The sequence below is a fragment of the Anser brachyrhynchus genome (assembly GCF_964034855.1).
Source record: "Anser brachyrhynchus genome assembly, chromosome: W".
NCBI classification, from domain to species: Eukaryota; Metazoa; Chordata; class Aves; order Anseriformes; family Anatidae; genus Anser; species Anser brachyrhynchus.
The window spans coordinates 19,603,423-19,620,903 of record NC_137704.1 but is presented as its reverse complement, the minus strand read 5'-3'; the positions used below and the strand labels follow the sequence as shown (position 1 = coordinate 19,620,903).

The 17,481-nt window shown below is 44.6% G+C and overlaps 2 protein-coding genes across 7 annotated transcripts in view; one reads left to right on the top strand and one right to left on the bottom strand.

Annotated features, from left to right (window-relative positions):
- Positions 1-11,555, bottom strand: part of LOC308184711 (chromodomain-helicase-DNA-binding protein 1-like) — a 76,846-nt gene extending 65,291 nt beyond the window's left edge. Inside the window, exons 1-3 of one of the 6 annotated variants that reach the window (XM_080572046.1) lie at positions 10,646-11,555; positions 10,166-10,539; positions 8,118-8,321 (exon numbers count right to left, since the gene is read on the bottom strand). In XM_080572046.1, the coding sequence (XP_080428172.1) occupies positions 8,118-8,170 (53 nt within the window). In that variant the 5' untranslated portion in view covers positions 8,171-8,321; positions 10,166-10,539; positions 10,646-11,555. The other 5 variants (XM_080572051.1, XM_080572048.1, XM_080572049.1 and 2 more) reach the window with 5 other exon arrangements.
- The window catches only part of LOC308184721 (uncharacterized protein), a 155,403-nt gene extending 139,159 nt beyond the window's left edge, over positions 1-16,244 (top strand). The window contains exon 2 of the mRNA XM_080572095.1: positions 14,998-16,244. The gene's annotated coding sequence lies outside the window, so the exon portion shown is untranslated. The remainder of the gene's footprint in view (positions 1-14,997) is intronic.
- Positions 16,245-17,481: the final 1,237 nt, after the last annotated feature.

The window sequence follows — 17,481 nt, the reverse complement described above, 5'->3', positions numbered from 1 at the left end:
CCTTCTCTGCAGGGCTGCTCTCAATGAGTTCTCCAGCCAGTCTGTACTCCTGTCTGGGATTGCCCTGACCAGGTGCAGCACCTTGCACTTGGACTTGTTGAACCTCATTCGGTTCACGTGAGTCCGCTTCTCAAGCTTGTTCAGGTCCCTTTGAATGGCATCCCTTCCTTCTTTGATATCAACTGCACCACTCAGCTTGGTGTCATCTGCAAACTTGCTGAGGGTGCACTCAATCCCATTGTCTATGTTACTGATAAAGATTAAACAATTCCAATCCCAGGACAGACCTCTGAGGTACATCACTCATCACTGGCCTCCACCTGGACACAGAGCCACTGACCACTGCTCTCTGGGTGAGACCTTCAAGCCAAGTCCTTATCCACTGAATGGTCCAGCCATCAAGTCCATCTCTCCAATTTGGAGATCAGGATGTCATGTGGGACCATGTCAAAGGCCTTACAGAAGTCCAAGTAGATGACATCAGTCAGTTTTCCCTTGTCAACTGATGCATCATAGAAGACCACCAGGTTGGTCAGGCATAATTTACCCTTCGTGAAGCCATGCTGGCTGTCTTGGATCACCCCTTTGTCTTGCATGTGCCTTGACATTGCTTCCAGGAGGGCCTGTTCCATGATCTTGCCAGGCACAGAGGTGAGGCTCACCGGTTTGTAGTTCCCCAGGTCCTCCTTTCTACCCTTTTTTAAATTATTGATTTGTACTATCAGTGGCCTCCTTCTCATACCTTCCCCCCCCCCCCCCCATCAGTACTAAGGAGAACAATACATGCTTTAAAAAGCTTCGAATTTACTGATAAAAAAGTACCTATTGGAGTTCAAGCACAGAAGACTAGTACATACTGCATAGAGCTTACTTCAACTCGTCACCCAAAGCAATGCAGATGCGTGCAGCAGATACATGCAACTACACTAAACTTTCTGCCTGTTCACTCTCATGTGTGCCACATTCCCAGAGATCTTTATGTAACTACAGCACACAAAAAATAGACAAGATTAATAATAGCTGTGACTTCATTTTTACTGAAGCTTAGAAAAACTTGCTTATTCAATGGCTAAAGGATGACCAGCTATGGGTGGCTCTGAGGACTACCAGCACACATTTAATATCATGTGTTCTTACTGCAAAGAATCTGTTTCTACCCTAAGCTTCAGTAGAATTTAGGCTTGGAGGCATAACCCCTACAAAGGCAGTATTATAATCCCAAAATCAGAAGTTTGTATTCACAGAGGACGTAGGAAGCAGAGCAGTATATGAGCACATTTTACATTGAAGATACACTACAGATTGCTGAGACTGCACAAGCAGCACTGCATGACGTGCAGTACTTAAAACCCCAATATCCGCAATAATCTCTTTATCAAAGGACTTTCCTCTAAGAAATTAGGAATCCAAGACAAAACACACACTCTACAGGAAATGCTACAGGGTACTCAGTTTTCAGCATAAAACAAACCCACCTTTTTCCAACCATCAGAGAGAACATATACATTTTTCTTTCTACCACTGAGATCACTGCAGTCTAAGAACTAGAATAGAACAAGTTTATGCCCAGGCAAACCACTAGCTGTCACATATTTCCAGGTGCAGACTGTGTCCTTGTTTTATCTTCAAAGTAGTTATCTTTTTCTTAATTCCTAATAACAATCTTCTTTCACAAAGTATAAAGCTGATTTGTCAGCATTTCAAGCTATGACATTCAACTTTGTAAGATCTTTTTTTAAAAAAAGAACTTAATACTAGCATCTTGCAATTTCAAATTATTTTACAGTAACATAGGTGTCATGAAAAGTCTTAAGAACAAGGTACTCAGTTTAGTCACACTCTCTGCTCTCTCTCAGATTATTTTTTCTTAAGTCTAGGGGAAATACATATATACACACACCCCTCCATCCATACACACACACGCACATATAAAATGGAAAACTTATTCCCTAACCAAGCTATTTGAACATTGCAGCAATTACAAGAAAACTTTGTAACAGCACCACAAAAACAAACAATTACTGTCTATCAAAACTACTTACCTATTCAAACAGAAGTTGAATGGAAATTTTCAGCCTAAGATTCATTTTTTTTTAATTATCTTTAAAAGGTAACTACCTATATATTAGAATGAACAAATGAAAGAAAAAGGTTTTTTTTTTTGCTTTACTCTTATTAACCTCTCATAAGAAACAGTTTCAGATTGGCATCAGTCAGACTACCAATTTGCATCATCAACTTCTGAAATAAAGTAATGTTTTATTTGTTTTTGAAATAATGTAAGAAAGCAGCAATGATAAAAAAAGCACAGACCTATCTAATTTTCTAAAACCAAAAAAGTCTCCAAAATATGCCAAGACTTGCTTGGAACAAAAAAAAAAAAAGTGTTATCTAAAGAGAAGAATAAAAAAAAAAATCCCATCCCCACCCCACCCCCCAAAACAGAAAAAGAAGTTTGTCTGCAGGATTCTAGTCATGTATCTTAAGCAGTATCCAAAAGAAAAACTAGGGTTTTGGAAATTACATCTTACTGAAGAACTACTGTAGTAAGTTTTCAATTTCAAATTCTTTTCAACACAGCTACTAGCAATTTGATACACCATGTCAATTCACTATCCACCCATCCTTTTCTGGCACTTGGCGTTTGTGGATGCAACTTCACTGGGATGTATCTTTACTTGGCCTTTTTCTTTTTTTTTTTTTCCCCTTTGGTTCACTTGACTAGTGCCGACCTAGTAAAAATTTAACAAGGAGTCATTACTTCTCAGTATAACCTAAGAACGGCCCAGATTCACCTTGCCTCAGGACTCAAATATAACCAACCTTTTAGCTAATATATTCATGAAAGAAAACCAGAATCCTCCACCCACAGTCTCCCCCCATTTTACTGCAAACACAAAACAACTGGAACACTAAGTAGTAAAAAACAAACAAGAAGACACTTTTTCCCCTAACGCAGACACATTAAGCAAGCTTTAGTTATTAAAAATGCATACAAGCCTCTAAACCCTGTCAGGGAATTATCTATAAGACTCTACCACACGAGCAATGTACTGGGTTTATACAGCAAGATTTTCGTAGCGTGGGGCTGCAGGGGTGGACTCTGTAAGAAGAGTCCAGAAGCTGCCCAATGTTACATAAGGGCCAGTTTCAGATGGCTCCAAAAGGGACCCGCTGCTAGCCAGAGCCGAGCCAGTAAGCAATGCTATTTGTGCCTCTGTGAGAGCAAATTTAAGAAAGGAAAAAAAAATGATGCAACACAGCAGCTGGGAGAATGAGGAGTGAGAAACAGCCTTACAGACACCAAGGCCAGTGAAGGAGGAGGGGGAGAGGTGCTCCAGGCACCGGAGCTGAAGTTCCCCTGCGGCCTGTGGAGAGGACCATGGTGGAGCAGGTTGTCCCCCTGCAGCCCATGGGCACCATGGCAGAGCAGATCTCCACACTGCAGCCCATGGAGGAGCCCACAGGGGAGCATGTGGATCTGACCTGAAGGAGGCTGTGGCCTATGGAGAACCCCCTCCAGAGCAGACTCCGGACCAGACCTATAGTCCATGGAAAGGAGCCCATGCAGGAGCAGGTGATCTGGTAGAAGCTGCCACCCGTGGGGAAGGGACCCCACACTGGAGCAGGGGAATAGAGTGACCATGAAGGACCGATGGAGACAAGGTGTTACGGACTGACCACAACCCCCATTTCCCATTCCCCTGCATTGCTTGGGGGGAGGACATAGAAGAGGGTTGTTTGGAGGAAGTTGTTTTTAGTTTCTCACTGCTCTAGCTTGTTAGTAATAGGTAATAAATTACCTTAATCGCCCTATGCTGAGTCTGTTTTGCCTGTGGCGATAATTGAGTGATCTCTCTGTCCTTATCTCAATCCTTGAGCCCTTTCCATCATGTTTTCTCCCCTTTCCCTTCAAGAAGCGGAAGTAAGAGAGCGGTTGTGGTGAAGTTCAGATGCCCATTTGGGTAAAACCACCACAGATTTAATTCAGATTAAACCTTAATAATTTAGATGCTAACCCTTCAATCACCCTGATAACTGTTGGAGGGACAGCACAGCAGGGCATAGGCAATCCAAGAGGTTCCTGGAATGCATTGATGATAACTTCCTTCTCCAAGTGATAGAGGAGCCAACAAGGAGAGGTGCTATGCTGCACCTCATTCTCACCAACAAGGAGATGCTGGTGGAGAATGTGAAACTCAAGGGCAGCCTTGGCTGCAGTGACCATGAAGTGGTGGAGTTCAATACCCTTAAGGCAGAGAGAGAGGATGCACAGCAAGCTTGCTACCCTGGACTTTGGCCTCTTCAGGGATCCGCTTGGTAGAATCCCATGGAATAATGCCCTGGGGGGAAGAGGGGCCCAAGAAAGCTGGTTAATATTCAAGGATCACCTCCTCTAAGCTCAAGAGTGACGCATCCCAACATTTGGGAGTTGGAAAAATTCAGCAGGAATCCCAAAGCCAAACTAGAGTCCACATGCACAATGAAAGCTGTATCATCAATTTAGAATTTCTTCTTTTAACAGAAAAAGGTTCTAGACAAATACTTGTGGGGTTTTTTTTGATTAATATTCTGTCTAAACTGTAAGATGAAGAGAAGCGATGTGGTTTTTTTTTTTTAAACTTAGACCAAAATATCTGATAATGCTTAATTCCATGACAAATTTTCTTGGTAAAAATCACAACTTGCTAATCAAAGAGAAGACTATTACTAACAAAAGCAAAGAGCTTGCTTCATCCACTAGCCCTTCACATGAAGTTCTATGTACAGTTTCCTTTACCTTTCAGGTATTTTTTCTGATCTCAGGAGTCTTCTGCATTAAAATATATGGATATATCCATACTTTAAGGTATATACTCTTGTGGTGGTGGGTTAAGCTTGGCTGTCTGCCAGACCTCCACCCAGCCACTCTCTTACTCCCCCCTCCTCAACAGGGAAGGGTGAGAAAATAAGATGGAAGAGCTTGTGGGTCAAGATACAGACACAGAGATCACTTACCAATCACCGTCATGAGCAAAACAGACTCAACTTGGTGAAAACGAATGTAATTTACTGCCAATTAAAATTTGAGTAGGATAGTGAGAAACCAAGAAAAATGGTTCCATTGCCAAGCCAGCTGGGACTGACTTTGTCCAGCACAGGGACAGCCCTGGTCTCTTCTCAGAGGCCACCCCAGCAGCACCCTGCTACCAACACCTTGCCACATAAACACAACACAATTCTCTATACATGCACACTTTTTTCCTCTATATACATGCACAGTTTTTAATTTTTATTATTATTTCCTATCAGACATCTACCAAAAAGAAACCAATAGATGAGAATACTTCTGTAAGTATGCTCGCAGAATCACTGTTTTCTTGAAAGCAGGATCCTAGAGTAGTGGCTTTCAATTTATCTTTTTAATCTTCTGTGGAAGATATGAGTTTATACAGAAAATTCAAGCCTGCTAACAAAGAGCTGGTTTTACTTAACTGTCTTTTGTGGTCCACAGACTATTAAATCAACAAAGCAAATTAAATCCACAGAAATTACTGCATTGTATTAACATCAGCTTTCAAGAATGTAAATAATGATAAGGATATTTGGTGCATGAAGCCACTTTCTGCTTACTAAAAAAAGGAAGTACAATGCACCCCAGCCAGCTACTTTCTAGATGGGGTGTACTGAGCATACTCCTTTTTACCTACAGAGTAGGTCTGCTCAAGTGCTTCATGTCTTGTTCTACAGGAAACATAGTAGAATCAAAGAGATGGGAAGTCAGGTTGCTATTCAATTGGCAACGTTTCACTTCTGCATTCCCTGTTCTTATTACTAGGTAACTAATATGTATTTACTCCTATTCAAGTTTGCAACAGAATGCTTTCAAGAACATACACAAAAACACTTTGCTTAACTTTAAAAGTTTCTTGGAGTATTGCTATCAAGTTTTCTGCTTATATTTACTTGCTATCCAGATGAACGTTATCTGTGATATTTCACCTAGAACTACTAAAAACAATCAAAAACAATGATTTATAATAAAGAAAAAGCTGAAGAGTAGATTCACTGTAATTATTACACAAATTCTAGCAGCAAGATTAGTTTAGTATTTATGTCAGTCCACAATCTTCATCGTGCTTGGTACTAACACATTTATAGCTTCAGAGGTTGCTGACATGGCCAAGGAAAGTCCAAACAGTGCAACAATTACTCAACTGTGAAAATACAACAGATTCACTTCTACTTGTAGCAAAACAAAACTTCAGGCTCAGCATCTGCAGCAATGGAAAGATTTCTGGTCATCTACCAAACAGATGAAGAGATTCAAGAGTGGAAAGAAACACAGGAGCATGGCAAATTGGCCATTTCTTTCCCACATGCTTCAAAAATGCCTTTTCACTGCCAGTCACAGGGAATGGAAGACAGCTACAGTTCCTTACCACAGTGCTGACCGTTTATATAAAATCTAAGGTTTCCAATTAGCCCCTTCTCTAGCCCTCCTATTGCTGAGGATATTACAAGCTTTCCACAACTTCTGCAATTCATTATAAGAGTTTCTTTAAAACAATGTAAACTCCTTTTGTAATAATTATTTTAATAATGTAAATAGGCTCGACAGAAAAAGGCTCAATTCTTTAAAACAGGAAATTTCACTCTTCATGTACGGAGTTTCCTGATTGCGAACAGTAAACATGCAAATATGCTTTCTGAGATCTGCCTGTGAATTCAGTAGGCTACAGGGTTAATGATTAATAAAAAACTAGGGAAAAAGTTTTAACATTTACTTTTTTAAGCTTTAAAATAGCTCAACAGCACATTTAAAATGCAGAACAAAGTCTCACTTCACCAGCAACTATCAAGTTTCAAGTAATTTGCTGATATTTACTTTTAATAAAGTTGTTCAGGAAACTTTAATGATATTTAGTTGGTTTAGTCTTATGAGAATTGCTACAGCTTTTAAATAACTTTGATATACCGGTATTTTTATATCAAAGTGGTCATAGCTTGATATGAAGTAATTTTCCTACATTATTTTTAGCTAGGTGGCTTTTTTCAAGTAGTAAAAACCTTCATAAATACAAGGTCAACAGAGTTGTCCCCAAAAAATTAATGTTTGTTGAAGGTCTTATTTATAATTCTCTAAAAGTTCAGAAGATTAGCTTTATTCACACTATTTTATTTTGTTCGTATTTCTCTACTCAACTGACAAAGCTTTTTTTGTTTATTTGTTTTATATAACTGGGAATGTTTTGCCACTTACTAGAAACAAACATTTGTTTGCTAATTAGACAAGTACCATCTTTACTGGAAGCAGAGATCTTTATTTAAAATAAATAAATTAGAGTTGACAATTTATTCACAAGATCCAAAGTTTACTATCTTTCTAGAATATTCCTAGGTATAACAAGAATATTGACATCAAAAAAAATACACAAGAGTTGTCAAAAGTTTCTTTAGTTTTACTGCTCATAAGTTTCCTAGAGATTTGCACCTAATATCAGCTAAACATTTCTCTCTTCCCCTTCTTCCCACCCCATTACTCACTATGCTACATAGTGAGTAGATTTTTTAAAGTTATTTTTTAATTAGGAAAACAGCTGGGAAAGTTGTACTTCCACTTTGGAAACCAAACAAATTTAACACTTTCCATTATACTGCTTTCACAGCTCAACAAAGAAGGAAGCCTCATAAAGTAGCACATATCAAAAACTAGAATTAACAGCTCATTGTTCCAGCTTTAGAGATAGTCCAGTTCGGGGCTTATACAGCATATACTATGCATGCATGCCCTGCACTTCATAGACATGAGTCTTATTTTAAGATTTCAATCCAATTTGTTTCAGCTTTTGACACTTAAGGCAACTTTTGAGGAAAAAAGAGTAACGGACACTGATACAGTTTTAATACTAGTTAAGTTCTATTATGTAAGGTATATCCATGATTATTACAGTTATTAAACAAAGCTATATGAAACTAACAAGCAGATTAAGCAGACATAAAGCATAGCCAGTCCTCCTAAATATGGCCTGCTTGCTCATTAGGAAGTTTTGGCACAAAATTAAAAGGTAAAGCAGTTCTATTAAACAAAATATAAGAGAATACATAACCAAGGACTGAAACAACAAAGTGCTTACCTTGACTCTCCACTACTGTTTCTTACACGTTCTTCATCACTGTGCCCATTCATTGTAAATATTAAGAAGTTTAAAAGATAAATAGAAGTCACTCAGGTTACAAGGTGGATGTCAAGAATCCACTTCCTGGTACTCTGTGTTTTCCAGGTGATGTGTTTACTCAACCGTTCTTTGCATGCATTCAAGTTTTTTTTCCCAAATTACCTAAAGTAATAAAGCAACATGTTGACACAATTGGAAATATTTGATGGTTACAACTGAAAGATACTGAAAATCACCTGTCCTGTCACACCAATGCTAAAAGGGTATATCTCACATTTGACACATTTTAACTGAAAAATATACTTTGTTATACTACACTGAAAAATTTAAATAACTAAGTGAAATACATGAAATGCACCGAAGAAAAGACCTTTTTTGCAGTTGGGCAAAAAACTATCAGGTCCCAACCATTATATTTTCCTTTATGCAACTTTTCATTGATTGTACTACAAGTTCTGCAGAACCACTAGCTGCAGAATAGTTGCTGGTCTGCCCACAGACCAGCTTTGAAAATGCTATTCTTTTAAGTATTTTGGGTTGAGAAGAATGGCTTACTGTGTATCTGCACTATACCAGGTGGCATGATTTTTGCGATAGTACTATCTTAAGAACAACCAGATCTAAGTTTTAAAGGAAAACAGCCTCCCCAAATGCATAAATATAAACTACGGATATTAATGCTCTGCTAAGATCTGAAAAGTGAAATTATTTCATGCACAAAAAAATATCAGAAGCATTTCCAGACACAGACATAATGTTTACATCCAGTTGGTGGCAGAGGCTGGAAAATAAGGACTGTCCCAATTAAAAACAAAAAAGAACCAAAACAAACAAAAAAAAAAAACACAGCTCAACTACACCAAGCCAACAAGATCCCACAGGTGGAATGACTGTCATTTCACATACACGAACATCTTCAATCAGTTCACTAGTGTCAGATACACCTACAAGAAGTTTAGACTCACTTTAAATGTAGTGCAAGTATGAACTCACTGATAATCAGCTAAAGAGCTGTGCCTCTCACTGATTTAGTGGCATGAAAGCAGTTAGTGGCTCATCTGCAGGTTGCCTGCCTCGAACTGCTCCCTTCTAACGACCCGACCCACAGCCTAAGATGGGGGTGAGGGCTGTCTCGTTCTGAGGTGGAAAAAGCCCTGTGCTCAGGCACTATTTCGGACAGAAAGGTAATTCCAGCCAGCAAACAAAGGCGATGACGGAAGAAAAATGATAGGAAGAAACCTTGTAACCCCAAAGCGGCCGCAAAGCGAAGCCAGGGCCCCAACGGCAGTGAGCCAGGCAGCTTAGTGGTTTCTCAAGAACCAGGAGCTGGCGTCCAACAGGGCCTAGCTCCCCACTATCTGTCCTCCCGCGCCCAGGGCGCAGACAAACACCTTGCTGCCTGCCTCCATGTCTGGTACTCTCGGAACCCCTGGCGATACCTATTTAGCGTCACGAAAGTCTCTCCTTGTCGCCAGCTCCCTTCTCCGCAGCGATCCTCCCCGTGCCCCAACCACGCTCTCGCGGCCTCCCGTGACCGACCGCTCCCAAGGCGTTCCCGGGAAAAGCCGAGGCCAGAACTGCATCCCTACCCCCCGTGGATTCGCTTCTAGCCCCCCGGAGACAGCACTCCGCTGGTGGCGCGACCCGCGCAGGCGCTGTTCCTGGTCAAGGCTCCCTGGCAGAGTCACCAAGGCCGCCGCAGTCCTCCATGCTCACTTCCCCCAGCGCCCCCCACGGGCGGAGAAGAGCGAAGGCCGCGCTCCCAGCCGGTTCGTCACAAGCTCCCCCCACAGGAGCCAGTGAAAAAGCCTCAATCCCAGTTAGCTGCCTCGGCTCTCACAGCTCCCTCCCCCGTCGGATAACAGCGAGCAGGCCCAGGAGCCCAGATCCGCAGTAGGTATCCAGCCCCCTGTCCTCAGTACCAGCCACCTCCCCATCCATCTTCAAAAGCCACCGCACAACTCCAGACGAGAGAAGGAAAGGAACCATGACGGACCTCTGCCTACCTACGTGCGTGTGTGTGTTCGTGCCGGCCTCCCTAGCCCGAGACAGAGCTACACTCCACGAAGAGGTTTGTGCTGCAACCTATAGCCGAAGACTGCTCCCGTGACCGCCGCAGGGCCTAGACCGCCGGCTCCTCACAGCCCTGCACAGTGGGATCGCCCGCAGCCCCCACCGATTCGAACAATAGAGCCGCCCCTCGCTCCCCCCCCCCCCCCCCCCCAAGCAGGGAGGAGCCTGGGAAAAAACAGTAAGCGCTGTGCTGTGCCGCCGCTTCTTAAGTCCTTCCGACCACCGCCATCACGCTGCCGCTCCGCTCAATCTCCTCCTCTTCCCCTCAGTCAGATGGAAATCCTGGGTGTGATGTCAGTCCTGCGCCCTGGGACAGAGCAAGGAGGAGGAGTAGCGGCTGGAAGGGGACAGCACCACCATGCTATGGCGGCAGGAAGGGCGCAAGCGGCCTCCTTGCCGCATCGGATACTGACCGAGCCGAGGGCAGCAGGTATCCGCCTGCCGCAGCAAACGGGCGCTGGGGCCGGTGTCGGTACCGGTACCGCTCCTGGTGCCTTCTGCAACTCCCATGTGAGGGGGCAGGGTGCGGTCCGGCCTGAGGGGCGCCCATGACCAGCGCAGCGTGGCAGTGAACCCAGCCTAGACCACGTTACCGTTTAGTGTAGTGTGGGCGGGGTTGTTTGTTTAAGGTTTTTCCTGTGTAAAATCAGAGACCCCTAACAAACACACATGCATTTCTTAGTCTTCCTACACAGTTAAAAGTGGCATTAGAGCATATTTAGGAAGGCTTGGCATGCAGCTGCACAGAGAACACATGCCTCCATGAGGAAGGCATCCCCCAGCTGGAGACAGTGCACTCCTTTTGATATCATACTTTAGTTGAAATGATTAATGACCAAGCTGTTTGTTTAGGTGGGTCATGTTCATTTAAAAAAATAATAATGTGTTATCGCTGGAGTCTACATGTTCACAGAGTGGCAAAAGAAAGTAGTGGCTGCTGAGTGAAAAACTGCACTCTGAGCATTACAACTCCACAGCCAAATGTGTTGGAAAGAGGAAGCAATTCACCTGCTTTCTCCTCTTTAGATTCACACATATGCAATTATGCACTATTATGCTAGGGAGGATTGTGGGGTCATGTCTGACGAGGATGTTGTACCAGGCTTGGAAATTTCTTCAGCACCCTGCAAGAGTAAAATAAGTTGAGATTAGCATGAAAACAGTTTGCTCATGAAGGAAGGAAAAGCTTGAAAGGAGAGTCCTTGTGTGGATATATCAGAGCAAGGTGGCTACAGTAGCTGTCAAATCAGTTCACGCTTGAAGAGCTGTGTTGGCCAAGAGCCAGCATCTGAGCCACAGTTGGTCAGCTAGAGACCTTGGGCCTAGGGATTATTTTATGGCTGCCCCCCCCCCCCCCCCCCCCCAGGGTGAGCAACACTGGGCAGCCAAGACATCCCCTCAGCGGATCTGCACGGGTTTCCTGGAGCTGCTCCTTTGGCCCACTGTTGTGGTTTAACTTGGCAGGCAGCTAAGCATCACGCAGCCATTTGCTCACACACACAGTGCGATGGGAGAGAAAATTGAAAAAGATAAAAGTGTGAGAACTTGTGGGTTGAGATAAAGGAGGGGAGGGGAGGGGAGGAGAGGAGAAGGGAGGCCAAGTGATGCACAACACAATTGTTCACCACTGGCCGACTGATGCCTAGCCAATCCCTGAGCAACAGCAGCTCCCCCGGCCAATTCCCCCCTGCTCTTATTGTTCAGCATGATGTCATATGGTATGGAATATTCCTTTGGTCAGTTTGGGTCAGCTGTCCTGATTCTCAGAGCTTCTGGTGCATCTCTAGCCTCCTTGCTGTCAGGGCAGTATGAGAAGCTGGAAAGTCCTTGACTTAGTGTAAGCACTGCTCAGCAACAACTGAAACTTCAGTGTGTTATCAACATTATTTTCATTCTAAATCCAAAACACAGCACCATACCAGCTACTAGGAAGAAAATTAAATCTATCTCAGCCAAAACCAGGACACCCACCAAGTAAGTGTTGGGATTGACTATTGCACATAGAAACTCCATTTCCATTTGGAACCAGACTGAAGCAGCAGAGACTAGATGAGGCACTTCCACTAGTCCCTCTCTCAAACACCATAGGAAAATACCTCAAAATCTCAGGGATTAAAGACAGAATAAACTTTTATTCCTCCCCTAGACTTAAAAAAAATGCATAAGGTGTTCAGACAAGAAAACAGCTTCAAAGTCTACAAAAAAAGCTGTATTAGACTATATTCCTTACTGAAGCACTTAAGTTTGCCTAAGTCAGCTTAAGGGAGTATACACTGTGTTAGAGAAAGATGCCACAAAATCAATGGACTTTAAACTCAGAAATATCAGAATGTAAGTAACTGCCTTAAATTGAAATGAAAAAAAAATAAGGTATTTAACACTGAAACACTTTACCAAGGCGTAGTGGGTCTGGCTGGGATGGAGCTAATTTTCTTTATAGCAGCCCACATGGTCCTGTGTTTTGGATTTGTGACTGAAACTGCTGATAACACACCAGTGTTTTGGGTATTGCTGAACAGTGCTTGCACAGCATTAAGGCCTATTCTTTTTCCCACTTTTTGCCCCTGCAGCAAGTAGGCTGGGGGTGGACATGAAGCTGGGAGGGGACACAACCTGGACAGCTGACTCAAATTGACCAGAGGGATATTCCATGCCATATGACATCATGCTCAGCAATAAAAACTGAAGGGAGTTGTTTTTTTTTGCAGGGAGGTAGCCATTGCTCAGAGACTGGCTGGGCATTGGTTTACTTGTGAGAGTTGATGAGTGATTGCCTTTGCATCACTTGTTTTGTGATTTTTTTTTCTTTCATTTTCCTCTTTCCTTTGCTTATTAAGCTGTCTTTATATTGATCTAGAGTTTTCTTGCTTTTGCTTTTCCTATTCTCTCCCCTGTCCTTCTGGGCCAGTTGTTTTGATGTTCTTCAGTAGCTCGATTCTTGGGCACATGAGCATCTACATGGCGTACCTTTACAACCAGGTTCTCTACCCGGGCAGCAATATCTTGCCACAATGCCGCAGCCCAGATGGGCTTGCCCCTGCGCTGCCAGTTGTTCTGCTTCCATTGCTGTAACCACCCCCACAGGGCATTTGCTACCATCTATGAATCAGTACAGAGATAGAAAACTGGCCACTTTTCTCATTCAGCAATATCTAAAGCCAGCTGAATGGCTTTCACTTCTGCAAACTGACTCAATTCACCTTCTCCCTCAGCAGCTTCTGCAACTCGTCGTGTAGGACTCCATACAGCAGCTTTCCATCTCCGATGCTTTCCCACAATACGACAGGACCCGTCAGTGAACAAGGCATATTTCTTCTCATTTTCCGGTAGCTTGTTGTACAGTGGGGCTTCTTCAGCACGAACCACCTCCTCCTCTGATGATATCCCAAAGTATTTGCTTTCTGGCCAGTCCATAATCACCTCCAAGATTCCTGGGCGACTGGGGTTTCCTATTCGAGCTCACTGAGTAATCAGTGCAACCCACTTGCTCCATGTAGCATCAGTTGCATGATGTGTAGAGGGGACCCTTCCTTTGAACATCCAGCCTAGTACCGGCAGTCGGGGTGCCAGGAGGAGCTGCGCTTCAGTACCGACCACTTCCGAAGCAGATCGAACTCCTTCATATGCTGCCAATATCTCCTTTTCAGTTGGAGTATAGCGGGCTTCAGATCCTCTGTATCCCCGACTCCAAAACCCCAGGGGTCGACCTCGAGTTTCCCCAGGTTCTTTCTGCCAGAGGCTCCAGGTGGGACCATTCTCCCCGGCTGCGGTGTAGAGCACGTTCTTTACATCTGGTCCTGTTCGGACTGGCCCGAGGGCTACTGCATGAACTATTTCCTGCTTAATTTGTTCAAAGGCTTGTCGTTGCTCAGGGCCCCATTCAAAAGCATTCTTCTTACGGGTTATTTGGTAGAGCGGGTTTACAATCAGACTGTAATTTGGAATATGCATTCTCCAAAACCCCACGACACCTAGGAAAGTTTGTGTTTCTTTTTTGCTAGTTGGTGGAGACATAGCTGTTATCTTGTTGATCACATCCATTGGGATTTGACGGCGTCCATCTTGCCATTTTATTCCTAAAAACTGGATCTCTCGTGCAGGTCCTTTAACTTTATTCTGTTTTATGGCAAAACCGGCCTTCAGAAGGATTTGGACTATTTTCTTCCCTTTCTCGAAAACTTCCTCTGCAGTGTCACCCCACACAATGATGTCATCAATGTACTGCAGGTGTTCAGGAGCTTCCCCCTGCTCCAGCGCAGACTGGATCAGTCCATGGCAAATGGTAGGGCTGTGTTTCCACCCCTGGGGCAGCCGATTCCAAGTATATTGGACTCCCCTCCAAGTAAAAGCAAACTGTGGCCTGCACTGTGCTGCTAGAGGGATGGAGAAAAATGCATTAGCGATATCAATTGTGGCATACCACTTGGCTGCCTTTGATTCCAGTTCATACTGGAGTTCTAGCATGTCCGGCACTGCAGCACTCAGTGGTGGCGTGACTTCGTTCAGGCCACGATAGTCCACTGTTAGTCTCCACTCACCATTAGACTTTCGCACTGGCCATATGGGACTATTAAAAGGTGAATGAGTCTTGCTGATCACTCCTTGGCTCTCCAGTTGACGAATTAGCTTATGGATGGGACTCAGGGAGTCTCGGTTGGTGCGATATTGCCGCCGGTGCACAGTTGTGGTAGCGATTATTGGCACTTGCTGTTCTTCAACCCTCAGCAACCCCACAACAGAAGGGTCCTCTGAGAGACCAGGCAAGGTAGACAACTGTTTAATGTCCTCTGTCTCCAAGGCAGCTATGCCAAAAGCCCAGCGGAACCCTTTTGGGTCCTTGAAATATCCTCTTCTAAGATAGTCTATGCCAAGGATGCACGGAGCATCTGGGCCAGTCACAATACGGTGCTTTTGCCACTCATTACCGGTTAGACTCACTTCAGCCTCCAATACAGTTAACTGCTGGGATCCCCCTGTCACACCATAAATACAGATGGGCTCTGGCCCTTTATAGCTTGATGGCATTAGAGTACATTGTGCACCGGTGTCTACCAAAGCCTTATACTTCTGTGCGTCTGACGTGCCAGGCCATCGAATCCACACAGTCCAATAAACTCGATTGTCCCTTTCCTCCCCCTGGCTGGAGGCAGGGCCCCTCTAGTCCTGGTCAGAATCTTCGTTTCTGTGTCTAAAGGACTGCTTGCTGGAAGTTGGAGCAGCAAACTTTTCAGAGAATTCCTTTTTCCCACTTGTTTTCCTTTGCAATTCACGTACCCGTGCCTCTAGGGTCGCAGTAGATTTTCCATCCCATTTTCTCATGTCCTCTCCATGGTCACGTAGGTAAAACCACAGGGTGGCGCGGTGTGTGTGCCCACCATATTGTCTTCCTTGCATAGATGAACGTTTACCCCTAATAGCTGAGACACTGGTTTGTACAGGTGGGGAGGAAAATAATCTCTCTTCAAGTTGGTGGATCTTTTCAGAAAGTTTCTCCAAAGCATTCTCTTTTAGCTGGTGGACACTGGTTCGTTCAGGTGGAGGGGAAGATAAATTCTCTTTAAGTTGGTGGACCTCTTCAGAGAGTTTCTCCACAGCCGAGACACAGGCCTGTAGGGAAGAGGAGAGATTTCCTTCGTACTGCCGGAGTAATTTAGCCACTTCATTCACTGGGGGATTCTCCTCCGCTTTCCAGGCTATTATTGCCAATGAGCTGGCATATGATGATGGTGCACTCCGTACAAACTTCCGCCACATAGGTGGTGTACACTGGACTGCATCTGGATCTGTGGATGTTTGTGCGTCGTCTAGGTCCTTATAAATTACTTCCCGTACGGCCAATTCCCTCAGGTACTGAATTCCCTTCTCCATGGTGGTCCATTTGCCTGGTAGACATACAAGTTCTTCCTTGAAGGGATACCTTTCCTGCACAGCTGACAGGAGACGCCTCCAGAGACTGCGAGATCGTGCTCCATCTCCAATTGCTTTGTCAATGCATGCGTCCCTAGCAAGGGATCCCAGCCGCCTGGCTTCCTTGCCCTCTAATTCCACATAATTGGCTCCAGCGTCCCAGCACCGGAGCAGCCAGGTGACAAGCTGCTCACCTATACAGCGACCAAAATCTTTTCGCACATCTCGTAGCTCACGCTGGTATAGAGTCCGGGTAGTTACTGTTGATTTTTCAACACCCTCATCCTCATCTTCAGTCTCCTGCACTTTTGATGGCTGGTGTAGAGTCCGGGTAGTTACTGTTGATTTTTCGACATCCTCATCCTCATCTTCAGTCTCCTGCACCTTTGATGGCCCAGCCTCGTCTTCACTATGCCCAGACTTAGCAGAAGACTGTTTGCGTTGTAAACGACCTGAGCCTCTATACCATTTCTTCACCTTGTCTACAGGGGCAACTTGCACTGCTACAGCTCGTTTCTCTAATCCAGACACAGGGTCTGCCACAGGGGTTGGAATACCCTCTGCGGGGTCAACTTGCACTGCTACAGCTCGTTTCTCTGACCCAGCCACAGGAGTGGGAGCAGCTGCAGGAGCTGGAGCTGCTGCAGGGGCTGGAGTGGCTGCGGGAGCTGGAGCTGGAGCAGCTACAGGAGCTGGAGCGGCTGCAGGAGCTGGAGCGGCTGCAGGAGCTGGAGCTGGAGCGGCTGCAGGAGCTGCAGCTGGAGTGGCTGCAGGAGCTGGAGCTGGAGCGGCTGCAGGAGCTGGAGCTAGGTTGCTAATAGCATCAATTGCAGCTCGATAGGCACAAGCCAGACCCCAGCACGCTACAGTGATTTGTGTCTCTTTGGAACTGCCAGAGTCATGACACCTTTTTTTCAAGCATTCTGCCAGCTTTTTAGGATTTTGCAGCTGTTCAGGGGTGAATGTCCAAAACACTGGAGGTGACCACTGCTCTAGAAACCTGCCCATATCCTCCCACACTCCCTGCCACTCGCAACTATCCCGCCTCAAGACAGATCTCCGGATGAGATTCCTAAGTAGTTGTTTAACCCTCCACAAAATCTGAAGCGCATTCAGGAGACATAACAACAAGAGCAGGCTGGTCTGAGTATCCCAAGGATATTCAACATCTCGGAGAACCACCGTAACTAGCTCGGGGGATAAGAGGGTGGTGGTGAAGGAGAAAGGGAGAGTGAACAGGTAGGGAAACATGTCTTCCCCTGTCCCCTTCACAGATTGGCTCCCTAACGAAAACAGGCAATAGGTGTAATTGCTAATAGTTTCCGAGATATGGGTTCCAAAG